The 18,126-nt window shown below is 38.4% G+C and overlaps 1 protein-coding gene across 3 annotated transcripts in view; it reads left to right on the forward strand.

Moving 5' to 3' along the window:
- LOC126371920 (NFX1-type zinc finger-containing protein 1-like) overlaps positions 1-17,866 on the forward strand; it is a 36,807-nt gene extending 18,941 nt beyond the window's left edge. For all 3 annotated transcript variants that reach the window (XM_050017366.1, XM_050017367.1, XM_050017368.1), the window contains 18 exons: positions 827-976; positions 1,048-1,195; positions 2,298-2,381; positions 2,681-2,949; positions 3,821-3,967; positions 4,482-4,656; positions 5,316-5,458; positions 8,437-8,588; positions 9,047-9,236; positions 9,717-9,845; positions 10,857-10,979; positions 12,143-12,301; positions 13,005-13,251; positions 14,101-14,257; positions 14,501-14,612; positions 15,295-15,512; positions 16,063-16,346; positions 16,789-17,866. In XM_050017366.1, the coding sequence (XP_049873323.1) occupies positions 827-976; positions 1,048-1,195; positions 2,298-2,381; positions 2,681-2,949; positions 3,821-3,967; positions 4,482-4,656; positions 5,316-5,458; positions 8,437-8,588; positions 9,047-9,236; positions 9,717-9,845; positions 10,857-10,979; positions 12,143-12,301; positions 13,005-13,251; positions 14,101-14,257; positions 14,501-14,612; positions 15,295-15,512; positions 16,063-16,346; positions 16,789-17,516 (3,615 nt within the window). In that variant the 3' untranslated portion in view covers positions 17,517-17,866. The remainder of the gene's footprint in view (positions 1-826; positions 977-1,047; positions 1,196-2,297; positions 2,382-2,680; positions 2,950-3,820; positions 3,968-4,481; positions 4,657-5,315; positions 5,459-8,436; positions 8,589-9,046; positions 9,237-9,716; positions 9,846-10,856; positions 10,980-12,142; positions 12,302-13,004; positions 13,252-14,100; positions 14,258-14,500; positions 14,613-15,294; positions 15,513-16,062; positions 16,347-16,788) is intronic.
- Positions 17,867-18,126: the final 260 nt, after the last annotated feature.

The raw sequence follows: 18,126 nt of genomic DNA on the forward strand, positions 1-18,126 counted from the left end.
TGGAGTCAATGAAGGGTTTCACTTCTAACTTGCCAGGGACAGGTCCGATTTTGATGATTTATAGCGTAGTTTTTTATATCATTTAAAATCAGAAAGATCATCGCTCACAGGTATTATCGTTTTATAGGGATCTCTCAAATTTTCAACTTTTTGAGATTTATTTATCTTTCTAGTTTAGAGTATACTCTATTTTCGTTCCAAATAAAGTATTATCGTATGTGACGTGTTGTCGTTTTTTTTCCAAAAGTACGTCGAAAAAAAGCGTTACATGTATACCTCCTTCCCCCCCCCCCCCCCCCCGTCATTTTGTAACTTTCTGTTTTTTTATTAAGTACTTGATATAATATTCGCTATAATAATACACATTCTGTGCAAATTTCAAAAGATACAGCCCTTTAAAGATTGAACTTTGGGACCCTCTCACAGAGAAACGAACAGACATAAAAACGGTTTATGGGCACTAATCGGAAGTCGTCTATGTACAGAATCAGAAAAGTAAATCCATTTTTTGATAGAATAAAAAAAAACAATCACTTTTTTTATTTGGTCGAAATATTTATTTGCGTCACTCAAGATGTTTCTGATTAAAATGATATAAAAAAAAACTACGCTTACAAAATAAAAAATCATCAAAATCGGCCCTGGCAAATTAGAAGTTAGGAAGCTTGCTTGCTGTGCTTTATCGACTTCCATTATCTATGTACCTATTTAAGTAGGTTAGTGATTGTAAATTATGTGTTATTCCGTGTTTTGTTTTATCTGTTCTGTGGTGTCCCTTTATAATAAACGTTTCTTTTGTTTCTTATTTTATTACATGGGTTTCCAGGATATGAGGGCGAACCGTACGCGACAGCCCCAGCGCGTCAACAATAGCACCAACTTTGGTGCGATGTCAATGGCGGACCGCTGGTCACTGTACTACAGCTGGGCCAACGTTATTGTCGACAAAGCAAAAAGACACATGAAACCGCTACAGGTAATTTCCTATCAAATAAATAAAACTTTAAGCTGAGAGCGAAAAATAATAATTGTTTTCTTCGTTGCCAGGATGCAATTGAATCCGCAAACAAAGCTTATGAAGAAGCTAGGATGATATTGGATCTTAAGATGTTGAAAAATGTTAAAGTCATAGGGATGACTACAAGTGGAGCAGCTAGATTGCGCAAGTTATTACAAGCCTTAACTCCGCCTATCGGTAAATGTCTATATCTATTTAAAATACCCACTTGTCGTGATTCAAACCTTCATACCCTTTTGTTAATATATTATCATCAATCAGCCCGCATCATTCCACTATTGGGTATAGGCCTCCTCCATTTTACATCACTCTTTCCGGTCCTGCGCTAACCTCATCCACAACTTTCCCACCGTTACATCGATGTCATCCGACCACCGGGCCGCTAGTCTACCCATTGAGGCACTGCTCTTAAAAAATTAAAATTAAATAATAATAAATAAATCTGAATTGAAAATACTTTGTTTAATAAAATAAAGCCGGTCAAGTGCGAGTTTGACTCGCGCACCGAGGGTTCCGCAGAAATTGCCATCTGACCATTATCAGACCCTGAACGCCAACCACCAACAACTACCTAGGACCAGATTGCTCATCTTATTGTCGACTTGTCATTTTATTGTCGAGTTCCTATAACCACCTGGTCATCATCAGACCCTGGAACGTTTAAACACATCTATCTAACGAAAAAACACTGCATCTAAATCGGATCGATACGATACATAGACGGGGTGGAACTTATAACACCCTCTCTGCGCTGCGTCGTCGCAAACAAACAAAGTTTTGACTTTGCCGCCATTGAAAAAATAGCACAATAATCAAAGAGATAATACTTATAGCAACACACAACACACGCACACCACACACGTAACATCAAGCAACACCAACACCTCTGCCTACCCCTTTAGGGATACAGGCGTGATAATATGTTACGTTGTTAAATAAATTTGTAAACTTTTTTTTTGCCGGTGGAAAACCATTGTCTCCATACATCGTCTACGTCGCGATTAGTTAACCAACTGCAAATATAAGTTTGTAAGTGCAAAAACAGGTATAGGAATAGGTATCTGTGGTTCGCGTTGATTTAGAAGCTTGATTTTTATACAGCTTCATAAGACGCAGAGCGTTTCCCAGAAAAAGGTCTTGACAGGCAGACGGACGGACAACAGTGATCCTATAAGAATTCCGTTTTTCCTTTTGAGGTTCGGAACCCTAAAAAACTGAGCAACTTGATCTGTTCATTACATGAGTAAATACCTCTTAATGTACTTACCTGTGATTTCAGTGATAGTAGAGGAAGCAGCGGAAGTTCTTGAGCAGCACATTGTTACCTCTTTAACAAAGAGCTGTCAACACCTCATTCTTATTGGTAAATATTTCTCTAATATGAAGGAAGAAAGAAAAGAAAATTTAAAAATAATATTTCTTTGGTACACTTAACATTAATTAACATAACTTACTTACGCAATTAAATTACTTAATAATTCTATACTTATGCCGAAACGGCTTCAGCTTAGCAAATGTCACGGCCTAGCAGTAGCTAGACTATGACGCTGATTTTCAGCTGCAGCCAGTTGAGGAATCAAAAAACAGTGAAACAAAAAAAAATAGAATTAATACCGACTAGTTTACTTTTTAACACGAACATATACTTACTTTATATTTCAGGGGATCACCAGCAGTTGCGGCCGTCGGCTGCCCATCTTAAGCTGGCGCGTCATTTCAACATTGAGGTCTCGCTGTTCGAGCGGATGATCAAGAACGGCATCCACAGCCGGCGGCTGGGCGTGCAGCACCGCATGCGGCCGGAGATCGCCGCGCTAATCGCGCCTCACATCTACCAAGACCTTCACAACCATCCATCTGTTGAGAAATTCCCTAATGTTCGGGGAATGGCTGACAACTTGTTCTTTTTGACACATAACTACAAAGAAAAGGTTGGTTAATACTTTCAACTTAAGTAATATCGTAAAGCCGAAGCTTCGGTGGACTTTACTAAAATATTAAATTAGGAGGTCAGACGGGACAGTAGGTATCCTTGCCAACAACCTACCTTGTTGAATCAAACTAATGGTGGTCTTTGCCAACAACCTACCTTGTTGAATCAAACTAATGGTGGTCCTCACCAACAACCTACCTTGTTGAATCAAACTAATGGTGGTCCTCACCAACAACCTACCTTGTTGAATCAAACTAGTGGTGGTCCTTGCCAACAACCTACCTTATTGAATCAAAATAGTGGTGGTCCTTGCCAGCCAACAACCTACCTTGTTGAATCAAACTACTTAACTATCTTGATGGAGGGCGTAGATTGGTAGCGGCTGTGATTAGCACCATTAGTAATGCGGTAGAGAAATTAAAACAGCTGATTCACATCAAATATATCTTATTCTTCAGGAACAATAGTACACTTGTCACGATAAGTATTATAACAATGCCAGTATTTATATAATTACACAGTACGACAAAACGGAAATAAACCGTCAGGGACGGTGGTTGAGCAGAGAGATATGGGCAGACAATTTGTCTCTGGTCTTTAAAGGCGTTGCCAGTGTCAAAAATATTAGATATAATATTAAAGCCTTCCGTACATGTACTTAACAATTATATTTATTGTAAGACCATAGAGACAAATTAACATATCTTGTGTGCGCGTCCCGGCTACCCCACATGAACGAACTTAGCTTTTGGTGAGATCAATTTAAGCAAAATGTGTGTGGGGGTCCGGTCGCAGGTGATTTGGGAGCTGCGCAGTCGATTTCTTTTAAACGTAAGTATAATAAGTAATTTAGACTAAATTATTTTCAGGAAGTTGCAGATAGTGGGAGTCGATCAAATGAGTTAGAAGCAGACATGACCCTGAAGTTGGCAAATTATCTGATGCAGCAGGGATACGCGCCTGGTGACATCACGGTACTCGCTACTTATTCTGGACAAATGTTCTACATGAGAAAGGTAACATAGTTGTAATAAAACTTAGAATAATTCTAAGAATTATTCTTAATGCCAATTTAAAATACAAATGAGGGGCTTTCCAATCGACGTTCCTCAAACACACGATAGATGGCGTTGTTTAGTTTTAACGTGATAATTATTATGTTCTCATTGCCGAGGTACTTAATTATTGAAAATGTAATGTAATTGTAGAAGCATATGTAAAACTAGTCAATTGTTGCTTGATATTCGGATCACATTATGTATAGAATGATATTGCTATCTATATTTTTTCTCTTTATTTTGATCAGAATAATAATGGGTGGAAGTTGTAATTGTACCTTGGTGTAATAAAAGTCATCATTTATATATTATTTATAAAAAACAAAGGTAAAAGATGCATTGTGTCTGTTATCCATGAAATTAGAAGTTTAAACGAAGAAAAAACTTAACGGCATCTATCGAGATTTTGGGGAACCCCGATTTGAAAGTTCCTCATTCTAATAGAAAGCTAACATTTGTCGTCATATTTCAGGAACGTGAAAAATATGCCCATCTAAATAAAGTGAAGATCACAGTGGTTGACAACTACCAAGGAGAAGAGTCTAAAATAATTCTCTTGTCTTTGGTGCGAAATAACGATAATAATAAAATTGGATTTTTAAACACGGATAACCGAGTCTGCGTCGCTCTTTCCAGAGCTCGAGAAGGTATGTTGATTTACATTACGCCACGCCTTTCACGGGGCTACCGAGTAAAGAATATTACTACGGATAGAACGGCAACTGCGATCGCCACCAGCGGCTGAGCTAAATGTACCTTACCCCCGCTAGGTCTTACTTTATAGTCTTCATCTTAAAACGTGAGGGCTGCGCGCAGACCGTTATTTTTAATCACAAGTGCTTATACAGGGTGTTAGTGACATCGTAACAAAAACTTTGAGGGATGATTAAGACCACGATTCTGAGTGAATTTTCAAGTAGAATTTTCCATCGCAAAAGTATAGAATTGAAAATAATTTTAAAAAACTAAAAAAAAAACATTAAATTTGCAACGGAAAATTCCACTTGATATTAACTCAGAATCATGGTCTGAATTCTGAATCATCCCCCTGAGTATTCGTTACGATGTCACTAACACCCTGTATATTGTAGAAGCTTCATACATAGGTATTAGATGTTAATTTAATTTCAACTTGACACTTACCTCCACGCGTTCCCGAAAATAGAGTCGAACATATAGGTAGACAGACGGACAATAATGTGATCCCATAAGGATTCCATTTTTTTCCTTTTGAGGTTCGCACTCTAAAAATATATAAGTACCTAAAAGTAGGTACTTACTTGATTTCATTTTTCAATTATTGCAGGCTTCTACATATTAGGCAATATAGAGATCTTGAAAAGAAATTCTGTCCTTTGGGAAAAAATCGCAACAACTTTGCAAAACAGTGCTTCGTTGGGAACATCGTTAATGTTGAAATGTGAAAATCATCCGCAAGATATAACTACGGTATGTATATCAATGACTGTAATATACTTATAGTGGAGTCAATTTATTGACTTTTTTATTAATTTATTGGCTTTAGCCGGAGCTTCCTAACTAACTTTTAATTTGCTAGGGACAGGTCCGGTTTTGATGATTTTTTCTTAAAAAAAATGTTTTTTTTTTATTCCAACGAAAAATTTATTTAAAGTACTTTTCTGGTTCTATACAGACACGGCTTCCAATTAATTCCGTTTATGCGTCTCTCCGTTTGTCAGTCAGAAGGTCTCAAATTTCAACTTTTAAAAGGCAATATCTTTTGAACCATATTTCATACCAAGTTGAAATTTTCACAGAATATGCATTATTATAGCGGATATCATTTAATAAAAAAATTCTGAAAGCGAATAATGAAGGGGGCCCACACGTGTAACCATAACCCGTGTACCTTTATCGACGTCTTTTTGGCCTCGCTCTAGAAAAACTACAACACGTATAATAATACAGTATTTGGAACGAAAATAAAGTTTACTTTAAACTAGAAAGATAAATAATAAAAATCTTAAAAAGTTTAATATTAAGGGAGTCCCTATACATGTAATAAACATGACATGAAACGATGATTTTAATGTGTTCTTTTTCTTATTTTCTATAAAAAAAAACGATAATACCTAGCTATTATATATGGCATCGAACTTAGTGCCATATAGTAGTGTATATGCTAAAGCATAAAATAAAATAAAAATTAAAAGAATGTAAAACTGAGAGAGGATTTACATAACATCAAAAAAAATATCAAAATCTTGTATTAGCTCTATAAGAATACACATAAGCGTCAAACTTAGTGTAATTGTAGAGTAAACTGTAAAGTAAAATAACAAATACCTACTTGTAAAGAAAAAAAATAAAATTAAGGGGTATCGCCGTACATGATTGTAATCCAATAATAATGGTCATAGACCTTTGGTGCCACAGTAATAAATATTCTAACTGTCTTTTGTAACACGCCTATTGTATAACTTTTTTGCCAACGGATACATTAACAAAATATATAATAAATAGAGATTTTAACACATTCACTGTTTACAATATAAATAAAAATCATAGCTGGAAGACAAAACTTTTTAAGGTGATTTTTTATTAAGTAAGTATATATGCATGCTTGTAAATATGGATAAATGTATATTGTTATTATTATTATTTCAATAAAAAACACATTTTTCAAATCCCGGTATACCGGTATTGTTTTGGGGGAAATAACGAAAATACCGGGTTTGAAAATTGGTCCGGAATTGCGATCCCCAATTGCCATCCCTAGCGCTCGGATCCGATCGGTAGGCGCCGCTACAATAGCCCCGCCCCACTCGTATCCGAGTGGGGAGCGAAGAATATGTTGAAGTTTGGTGTCGTAGTGAAAAATGTTGAAAAGCGTGTGTTCGATATACTGGGTGTTAGTGACATCGTAACGAATACTGAGGGGGCTGATTCAGACCATGATTCTGAGTTAAAATCAAGTGGAATTTTCCGTCGCAAAATTCATGATTTTTTTAAGTTTTTTTAAATTATTTTCAATTCTATACTTTTGCGATGGAAAATTCCACTTGATATTAACTCAGAATAATCAGATGAATCATCCCTCTCAGTATTCGTTACGATGACAGTTACACCCCGTACAAGTACATACGGTAGCCATATAAGTAGGTATGGGTGTTAGTGACACCGTAACGAATACTGAGGGGGCTGGTTCAGACCATGATTCTGAGTTGATATCAAGTGGAATTTCGTGTCAAAAAATTCATGAAAATTTTTCTTTTCTTTTTAATTATTTTCCAATCCATACTTTTGCGACGGAAATTTCTACTTGATATCAACTCAGAATCATGGCCTGAACCACCCCTCAAAGTTTTCGTTACGATGTCACTAACACCCTGTATTTGACGTATTTTTTTTTGTTAGCCGGCACTTTTATATTTGGGCCGAAAAAGGCGAACCCCTTAATTTGTGAACTTTTGTGTGAATTTATTACTTAAGTAAGTACTAAATGTTATTTTACTTTACAGAATAGTCTATTGACGCTTATGTGTATTATTATAGTGCTAAATACAAGATGTTGGTACTTTCTTTACATACAAAACTGAAAATGCTGAAAGAATCTGCGTAAGTATTATGTACTTTCGGCATCAAAATGCACCTATAGGAAAATAAGTAGGTGTAATGTTATGCCATCAATCTGTAACGTAGGTACCTATACTTAAATTAAGTAAGTACTTATTTATTTATATAACAGTTTATTGTCCCAGAACAGAATATGAAAACAATTAGGTATACTAACACAAGATATGAAAATGTAATGAAAAATGTTTATTTTCTAACTACTGGTGGATTGGGGTCTCCATTTAAGCGACATAGCCTGTGTTTGGAGGCCTCGAAAGATAGACTAACGGTTCAGTTTATTTCTAGTACAAATCACTTCCAGCAGATCGGGAAAGAAATAAACGTAAAACTAAGAGAGGGCAGAGGAAATTAAATTTAAGAAAAAAAGTATCGTGGTCGTTAATGTATTTTTAACGAAGGGAAACCTGAAGAGCAACACTAGTGCCTAGCAACAGGTATTGCATAAATGGACAATCGCTATAGGTAACCCTGGTACCTATCGTCTGTATAAAAACATAACCAGCCTATATACGTCCCATTGCTGGGTACAGGCCTCCCCTCAGTCAACCGGAGGGGGTATGGAGCATACTCCACCACGCTGCTCCAATGCGGGTTGGCAGAGGTGTTTTTACGGCTAATAGCCGGGACCAACGGCTTAACGTGCCCTCCGAAGCACGGAATCATCTTACTTTTTCGGACAATCAAGTGATTCAAACCTGAAAAGTCCTTACCAAACAACGGATAGTCTCACAAAGTGATTTTGACGATGTCCCCATCGGGAACATCATCATCATCGTCTGTATAGTCCGTTTATTTATTATACAAGAGCTATAGTAATTTACTGCCTCTAGATTTCGTCGCCAAAGGATTTCGATAAGGTGCCAGAAGGAGGGTGTCTTCAGAAATGCGGATCCAACCTGCCGTGCGGGCACCGTTGTCCGTTGATCTGTCACGGGTACGACCGCGGACACGCCAACGTAAAATGCTACCAGAATTGTGAAAGGTATTGTACTGTCTTATTCTAGTCCATAGGCACTTTCTGAATGATGAACTATTTCCAAGGGTGATGGGGACGCTGAGGCGAGGAATTTCTTTATATATGTTTGTTAGCGACCACAGATGTCTTATTATTAGAGATGGCGCGGAAACATAGCCAGTGGAAACGAAATATGCACAAAACGAGCATGTTATTATGGAAAGGCGGGCAAATTGATGTAGCGGTTCAGCAGCTTCATACGCCAAAAGCGAATGTGGACTAACTTCTTGTTTCTGATCTGTGTTACCGTCCATTAGCATTAATTCTATCATTTCAGAACTTTTCACCTCGCATTCATCTTGGGATGAATATCAAGAGATTTTCCATTGATAACTTGTAAGCTGTGCTCTATGGCCCAGATGGGATATACGTAGTTGTGAGCCTATGTTATATACATGATGTTATGTTATTAATTATTGTTGCAGGGTGCTTTGTGAGCTTGGTCATGTATGCCCACTGATTTGCTCAGTGGCATGTGAACCGTGTAAAATTTTCATCAAAAAGGATTTGCCGTGTGGCCACCAGATGGAACTGCACTGCTTCAAGGATCCTACGCACCCATCCGTCAAATGCCTTACCACAGTCGACGTCACTCTCCCTAAATGTGGCCACGAGGTATATTTACTTTAAATTACTTTTAAACTTTTTTTAACGTAGATTTACTGCAAACGGACTGACTGGCTGGATTAATGAAGAAGGGCTCTCATCCGGTACAAAAAAAAATAAGTCCTGAAGTGTTTGTTATCGCGTGCTGATTGGACACCTCTATGGCTAGAGTTTTCTACTTACCTAATATGTTTCTAAGATAAGTCCTTATCTTATCGCCTTAGGTACTTATAGTGAAAACCGTATACTTAAACGTTTTTTTGATAAATCTCTTTCAGATGCCCTTTTTGTTATTAAAACCATGCAAAAGACACGCTACTTTCAATCCAGGTTGGGTCAGGTCTTTCAACAGATTGGGTCTCAATATATAATTAATTGAACGAAATCCAAGTTTTATTGAAGAGAATCACATCACAATGTGATTTTTTCAAAAAGGCCTACGTGGTTTTCAATATAAGTCGACGTTATGTCATTGTTAAATGTTTGCAGGCAAAGAAATTTTGTTACATGAAAATAGAATCGGTGAAATGTCCAGTGCGATGTATCTACCGCGTGCAGAAATGCGGCCACGAGTGCCGTCTCAACTGTCACGTGGACGACGACCCTGACCATGACAGAGTAAGGAATATTTCATTTTTTAAAGATAAAAGATAAAGATTTTTATTGTGCATAAATTTAGGTAAATAAAGGGTAATAAATAAATAAATGTCTCTCTCTCTCTCTCTATTTAAGAGCTGCGCTCTTGTCGGTGGAGTAATCGCCATTCCTCTCTTCTTCCCGCCAAAACCTTCACCTCCCGATACGACACGACCTGCACCTTCTCTTTTATTTGTTTCATAAATGTTATCTTAGGTCTACCCCTTCCTCTCTTCCCTTCAATTTTTCCTTCTATAATGTTTGTTATAAATGAATCGTGTCGTATCAGGTGGCCAATCATATTTCCTCTCCGGTTCTCTATAGTCTTCAATATGGTTCTCTTTTCTTCAACTCTTTCCAGCACTTTTTCATTTGACACCATTTCAGTCCAGCTTATACCCTCCATCCTTCGCCAACACCACATCTCAAACGCTTCCAACCTCTCTCTGTCTCTCTGTGTCTGTGTGTGTGTGTGTGTGTGTGTTGTGTGTCTGTGTGTGTCCACGTTTCACTTCCATAGAGTGCAATGCTCCAAATATATGATTTAATAAACCGTTTCCTTATTTTTAATGATAAATAAAGGTAAATAAATAAATTAATATTATATAGTCGTAAGACCGAATGTTCTTTTAAAATCCAAATCCCATTGTTTAACTATTGTGTCTGGAAATCTCTGCCTTGGAAGGTTAAAGGGATAAATTTGGGTAGGGATTAACTTTAACACCATTTTATCGAGATTGATAGGAGAGATTTTGACAGAAGATAAAGATCAACCGCGAAGTCGATGTCCTCCAAGTTCTCACCGACACCTACGCGTTACTTTGCACATGACGTCATCCAGCACCATAAGGAACAGTAGCCGAGAGAGCTGTTACTACTATTGGGTCCGTCAAAGCAGCTCCTGGGCAGTAGCCGCAATCTCAATCAGCCGTAAACTGTAACCTATTGTCTAAACAATATACCCCTGTTAAGATAAAACCTTTTTATTTTCAGTATATCTGCGAAAAACCCTGCGCGAACGCAAAGCGTGGTTGCACTGCAGATTTGGAGTTAGATCGAGGTGATCATCAATGCCCCAAAAAATGTCATGAGACTTGTGCCGATTGCACCGTTGAGGTAAGTACCCATAGGTAGCTAACTAAGTCCAGCCACGCCATAGCAGATCTAATTGTCGACACAGTGGGGTGTCCTGTAGCAGCAATGGTACTGTAGCAGAGTACAAACTCTGCACATACTGGCCTTTCGTTCTGACCGTCATCATTTTAAATTACGAAATTCTCATTCCATTCCGCATTTCCTTTCATTTTACACTGACTTACTGCATCCCCTACCTTCATAAAAAACAACACAAGTATATATTATACTGTTTAGGACCGTGTCCTCTAATTCTTGAGTCTTTTGTGAAGTGTGTATATTGTGAACTATGTATATTCCTTTACTGTCATCGTTATCACCGATCATTCCCCTACTCTGCCGGCACGTCGGGATACCATATCCTCACCACCTAGCGTGCCACAGTACTTTACGATACAAGTGAGCTATGTTGGTCATTACAGTCGAGGATGCTTTTATTTTTTCGTAATGGAGCCGAGATTGTAATGAGTTTACAGCAAACATTATGCAGCGCCATCTTTATTTGTTTTCGGGAACGTAGCCTGGAAATTACTTCAATAGTAGTGCTAAAAGACTGGCGCCAAGCGCCAAGCAGCCAATAAGTAGAGAGATATGGTGGATTGAATCAATTTGAATTCCATAATCTCTGCTCACTCCGGTGGGAAATAGGCGTGAGTTTATGTATGTACTTATGTATAAGTAGATAGATAATAAAATCATTTTCCAACATACTTGCTCGTAAAGTAGCTCTTATTGCACCGCTTTTAGGTAAATAAAGCACCCTATTTAAACACCCGTGCTGTAATGTACGTATCATTACCACACTAGTGTAGTAATTTGCTGTTGTGCTTTTTATTACAGTTTTTCTTTTTAATCCCACCATGGGATTCTTACATTCAGGAATTAAGGAAAGAAAATACTTAGTAAGCATTTGGATGAGCTACTTTACGAGCAAATGTATTGTAAACCAATATTAGGTACGTACAAAGGTCCTAACTAAGGCACTATTCCTTATTCTATGCTAAGGCTTCGGTTTTAAATAGGTACGACGCAAATAAGCCGCGCTTTTTCACTACGCTCCGCTCTTAATTAATAAGTAGGTAAAATTATAATAAGTACATATGGTATTGCACTGTTGAATCCATTCTGATCTATGAATTCGCCAGGTGGTAAAAAAGCGGTCGACATGCCAGCACTCGAAACGCGTTCAATGTAATGAAGACGTAGATGAGACGCCATGTCGCAAGAATTGTGCCCGAACACTTCCTTGCAACCACCCCTGTAAGAAGAAATGCCATGAACAGTGCGGAGACTGTAAACAAAAGGTACCAAGCTTTTTATCGAAGTCGACTAGGCATCTTTCTAGAAGATATCAGTTATTATACCTACTTTTTTATTAGATACTGGTTGACTGGTCCATCCATAGGTACCTTGCTTCAGGCAACACGATATAAATAAACCGATTAGTAGTTCATTTATCGATTCGCGTGCAATATGTGGATGCTATGTTAGTTATCGCTACAAGCGGTGATTGGTAGACAAAATCAGTGGCTGCTACACGGGTTACCTATCGCGCGCGGCGCGGATTATATCGTGGGCTGCGATCAATACCCATACGACGTTTTTCTATGCAGCTAGTATTCGCTGCGTTTATTGGTCCAAACCCACGTAACAGCCGCTGGTGAATTTAGATTATATACGCATTTTAGCACAAGAGTCCATAAACCTGGTAAGATACTTAAGACGCACGAGGACCTGAATAAGGGCCTGGTAAGTCGGTATCTAATGAAAACCCTGCGGAATGAAGTAAGTAGGTACTTACTATTAAACAGACCGTCTAAGTATTTCAATACAATTAGTGATTATATTTCAATATATTTGGATAATGTTATACCAAAGCTGCAATGCGCGGTAGGTAGGAGTGACATGTGATGTTCATTATTAGCGTAGTGATGTAGCAATCGAGATTTGGCCAATCGATTCTGTTCTAACAGTGCCTACCTAATAATAATGTCGTTGTTTTTTCAGGTCATTAAAACCATACCAGATTGCAACCACATGGTCTCACTTCTGTGTATGACTCCGGCGACACGGAGCACTTGTAGGAAGAAGTGTGAAAGGAAGCTGCCGTGCAATCACACGTGCACCCAACCATGCGCCGAACTATGTGCCACAGACAAATGCCCTGAAATCATACCTAAGAAATTTCAGTCACCCTGTGGTCATGAAGTGATGATTCCATGCCATGTCTACTCTTCAATGAACAATTCGGATGGTTGGTACCACTTTCATTAACTGAACAGAACAGAGAACTGGTTCCAAATTAAAGTTTATACTTACTCGCCATCAAAAGTACATAGGTACCTACCATGTAGTCACGTAGTTTTTCAAACTATGAACTGACAAAATGCTTGAGAAACATTATTTATTTATTTATATCATTAAAGTATTACATTTTAGGTACCAGTCTCCTCAGTTCGTTTGTCTTAGAGACAGCAGTAACTTAAGTTTTATTATCTAAAGCAGTCAAACTAACCTCACATAAAGAATAACAAGTTGTTATGTTCATCGCAATGATCGTTCGACAAAAGAATGCTAGGATAGGTATCATTCAATGGTATGATAGTGTGCGTAATGTGTGAAACCCGTTTGGTGATTACAAGATGCTACTTTTAACTTTGAATTATTATTATTATTTTTTATACCTATACTATTTAATATATTATTTTATTTGTTCCAAATAATAGGTTTAACTGATTATCATGATTATCTAAAGTACATAAGGCGTGATAACGTAATAAAGAAACAAACAGAGATTTTACGAAATGTGAATAAATGAATAGGTTAGAGAATGAAATAGTGAGTTATGACATGACAGCAAAATTTTACGTTACCTTACCCTAATATCTCAGAACACTGCGACATCGAATAGAGCTGTGAGGAAGATCCCTAATGTTAATGCCTTTAACCCCATTCGTAAACAGGATGAGACCTGACAGCGGAACGACGGCAGCTATCGTGTCATCGAGAAAACTTCGGAACAAATCTATGCGTTTGAAAGCGCCTTCTTGCGTCGCTGTCGTCGTGTTTGTAGCCTAAGGATAGTGTTATAATATGCCAACAGAGTGGAAGATGGGGCTGCTGCAGTACTGCGTGGAGGCGTGTGGCGCGTTGCTGGCGTGCGGGCACGAGTGCGCCGGCACGTGCGCCCGCTGCCGCCAGGGCCGCCTGCACGCGCCCTGCGCGCGCGCATGTCACCGCCCCAATATCTGCGGACACCAGTAACATCACTCTTCGTTTTATTAATAACATACTTAATTTTGATCCAAAAGACATTTTACTTCACATTTACAACATGACGAAGTCTATCTGGACAAATTGAAGCAGAAAAGGCTTCGCTTTCATACCACTATTCCTCCCCCGACTCAATTTAAACCTGTGAGAAATGCGACAAAAGACGCCCTGCTGGTATTGTCTTGATAAGTCACGAGAGATCCTACAGTAAGATATATTTTGACATACAGGTGCAATGAGCCTTGCAGTCAAGCGTGTCCGCCGTGCAACAAGCCGTGTGAAATCAAGTGTCCACATTCTCGCTGTGGAAAAGTGTGCGGCGTACCGTGCACGCCCTGCAAGGTTGGTGAACTTTCATTTTATGGCGGTGTTTTGTGCCCGTCTCAAAACCAGTTTTAAGGGTCTCGAAAAGAACGCAAAGACCATTGGTGTACACTCTCGCGCGCAGTAAATAGACGAGAGTGTAAATAGTAAATAAATAGTAAGCCTCTGCGGACAGGCCTGGGCGAGACCATGAGCACTTGCTCGAAAATGTACCAAATCGCATCCAAAAAGCGCTACTATCCAAGATACTTTTGGAGCAGTTTTGGATGTTAGAGTATGTTTCATTACCTATATTGTTTATTATTAACAAATTAGATAACAAAATTTTATATTATATTGATGACCACGTTCCACAATTTCTTCTACCTACGAGCATACCTAACAGAATTTCACAACAAAAATGAACCATTTGAACCAATAATGTTTCTAACATATTGTAGTAAGATATTACATACCTACTTAAGTAGCTACCTAAACCTAATATTGAAGTAGGAACCTATGTTATTGCTTTACACAACGCTGTTTGTAAGCACCCACCTTTACACATCAATTTATATCCTAGAAGATCGCCTAGTATGTAACTTGATTAATCTTCCGGGATAAAAACGCACAGAGGGGCGTCTTTTGGGGGGTTACGATGTATACGTTCGATATTTTGGGAACATTGTTGTACTTAAGTACATGAAAATTACGAAATCAGGAGAAATGTATGCGGTCGTGTCGGCACGGGTCGTGTACGCGGCGCTGCGGCGAGCCGTGCAGCCGGTCGCCGTGCGACGCGGCGTGCGAGCGCTCGCTGCCGTGTGGCCACGCCTGCCGTGGGCTCTGTGGCGAGCCCTGCCCGGACATCTGTCGCCTCTGTCGCCCCGACGATTTCCCCAGGGACTTCTTGGGCGACGAATTCGATGATGATGTCAAGTATGTGTTTTTATATTTATCAGGAAATATCAATACCACCGTATATTATATATGCAGATGAATAGAAGCGGGGTTAGGCGAGCAGTTTTTGATGACACTGAAAGATCCACTTTATTACCATGTTTTCAGCAGTTGTGCTCCGACTTGAGCAACCTTGAGCAGCATTCTATCTGTTTACCCCGGTGGGAAATAGGCGTGAGTTTATGTATGTATGTATTTTTCTGCTCGGTCTACGCTGATCCGCAAATACTACTTAGTTATGCGAATGACTGCTCAGAATCGAGCTGAATATAGTTTAAATTGCGGCCCAGTTACCATTTTTGGCAAGTCTACAATAAGTTACGTCAGAAAAGATAAGTTTAAAATTTTAAATTAAAACAGGTCAGACGCAGAAGCAATGCCTTAGGAATGCCTAACCCAGTAGCGTATACATTTCTACCATTGCCTATACTCGTAAATCTAATAAGTAAGTAGGTATAGAGTAAGTACCTATGATCAGATCACGCACCACACAACCGGATACATATTTAATAGATCATTTCTTTTGCAGGTTTATTCAGCTGCAGGATTGCACGCATGTTCTTGATTTGGAAAATATGGACAACCTGATGACAGGGGACAGAGAAACCGTATCCATACGAACTTGCCCATTCTGTCGGACACCTATCATCAACACATACCGCTACAAGGACTTAATAAACGACAAGTTCAAAACTGAGATAAATCCCATAAAGGAAAAAATCTACGGAAATGAAGCTAAAATTAAACAGAAAACAACAAAATTAATTGCTGAAGTCAAGTTGTTCTCTGATGCAAACAAACATATTTTCGCAGGTAGGTGTATGTCGTGTTTAAACTATTTTCAAAGTAGGTTTATAATTTGATGTTTTCATATCTTTAACAAACAATATCTAAGGTCGGCGGCGCGGGCGGCGCCATTTTCAAATTAGTTTGATAGTTTTAAATTAATAGGTAGCTGATTTTTTTTTTAAGTTTCTAATTGCTAATAATACAGTCTAAGGAGAAGACGGGGTGGGGCGGGTCGGACAGTTTCGCCGCGAATGATAAAAAACCGCGGTCCAATACTAAAATTCGTCGCATAACTTTCATAACATAAACATAAGCTCATGACGATATTTAATACTTACCTACCCGCTTCATCGGGTCTTTCTGTTAGACCAACATGATAGGGTGTAAAGTTCAACTGTAGATTATTTTTATTCAACACTAAAATGCCTCTAGATACTGACAAAATTTTTATTTTATTAATTTCCAGAAAATCCAGCCATTCGTTCCGCATGGGCTGCGCTGTATAAAGTTCTCAAAAACCAAAAGATGGCGTCGCTATTAAAGCTGGAGACGCAGTCTCAGTATCTGGAAATTTTGGAAATGATTGTTGGTTATTATCGAAAATATAAAACCGACAAACTGACGGCTCTAAAACAAGAAACGTTGCAAGTCATACAACTGTTGTGTAAAGTGTTAACTACCAATGTGCACAAAATCAGTCAACAATTCCAGAGAGATATGGGTACAGAATTGCAGCGCATGAATTCAATTATTCAGTTGGCAAAAATACTCAGTAATGGTTCATTCATAAGCTCGACGGATGCCCCTAACGTGAAACAAGCAGCCGAAGAGGCGAAAAAGCTCGTGTTTACCTGTAAGGTGTTTGACCAAAACCAAGCTATCATAGCGTTGAAGGAACTACAGGAAGCAGTTAATATGTCCGGTATTGTGCAAAAAGCAGAACGAGATTTGATTGTGAAAGCGATCGGTTCAAAGGCTGGCTCGTGGTACAAATGTCCGAATGGCCATTTTTATTCTATTGATGCGTGTGGAGGAGCAATGGAGATCAGCAAATGCGCCGATTGCGGAGTTCCGATAGGTGGTCAGGGACACGCTCTGCTGGCGAGCAACGCCCACGCAGGGGAAGTAGATGGATCGCTCCACGCTGCCTGGTCCACAGCCTACAACGACATGAACAATTTTCGACTTGATTAATTTTTAATAAAGAAGTTTTTTAGTGGAACAATCAAAAGAGGCCTTTGCCCAGCAGTGGGATAAAGTAGGCTAGATAAAATAAGATTCGTTTTTAATCCGTAGTTAAGTACCTATGTACCTATTTAGTTACTGAAAATATAGAATTGCTAATTAATTACCTATCAATGTTAGTAGTATGATGTGTAAAGATAAAAGGATAGGCAAAAATACAAAGCGTGTAGCTGCCTCGAATGTAAAATCATTATTCTATAAAAAAAATGAATATCACCATGTATACTATAATCCATTTGATAAAAATAAATAAACCTCTTACGTGTATTGATTGGCAGAATTACATTAATTATCTTTAATTTTAGTATAATTTAATTAATACACAATTTATAATCTAAATAATCGTTTAATTCTTTTTTGATTATAATATTACTAAAACTGCATAAACGTAAGTTTAAAACATTTGAGGGCCCTAGTTGGTGCGGAACTGGAATTCTTACACCAAGCGTTAGAACCTTAACTCGAGGTCCGTTGATTCCTTTGTTCCCACTAGTTCGATTCATTAGTTCGATCGTCGGACTAGTGAGAATTTTTTTTCTCACTAGTTCGACCGTCGAAC

The sequence above is a fragment of the Pectinophora gossypiella genome, chromosome 13 (genome assembly GCF_024362695.1).
Source record: "Pectinophora gossypiella chromosome 13, ilPecGoss1.1, whole genome shotgun sequence".
NCBI lineage: Eukaryota > Metazoa > Arthropoda > Insecta > Lepidoptera > Gelechiidae > Pectinophora > Pectinophora gossypiella.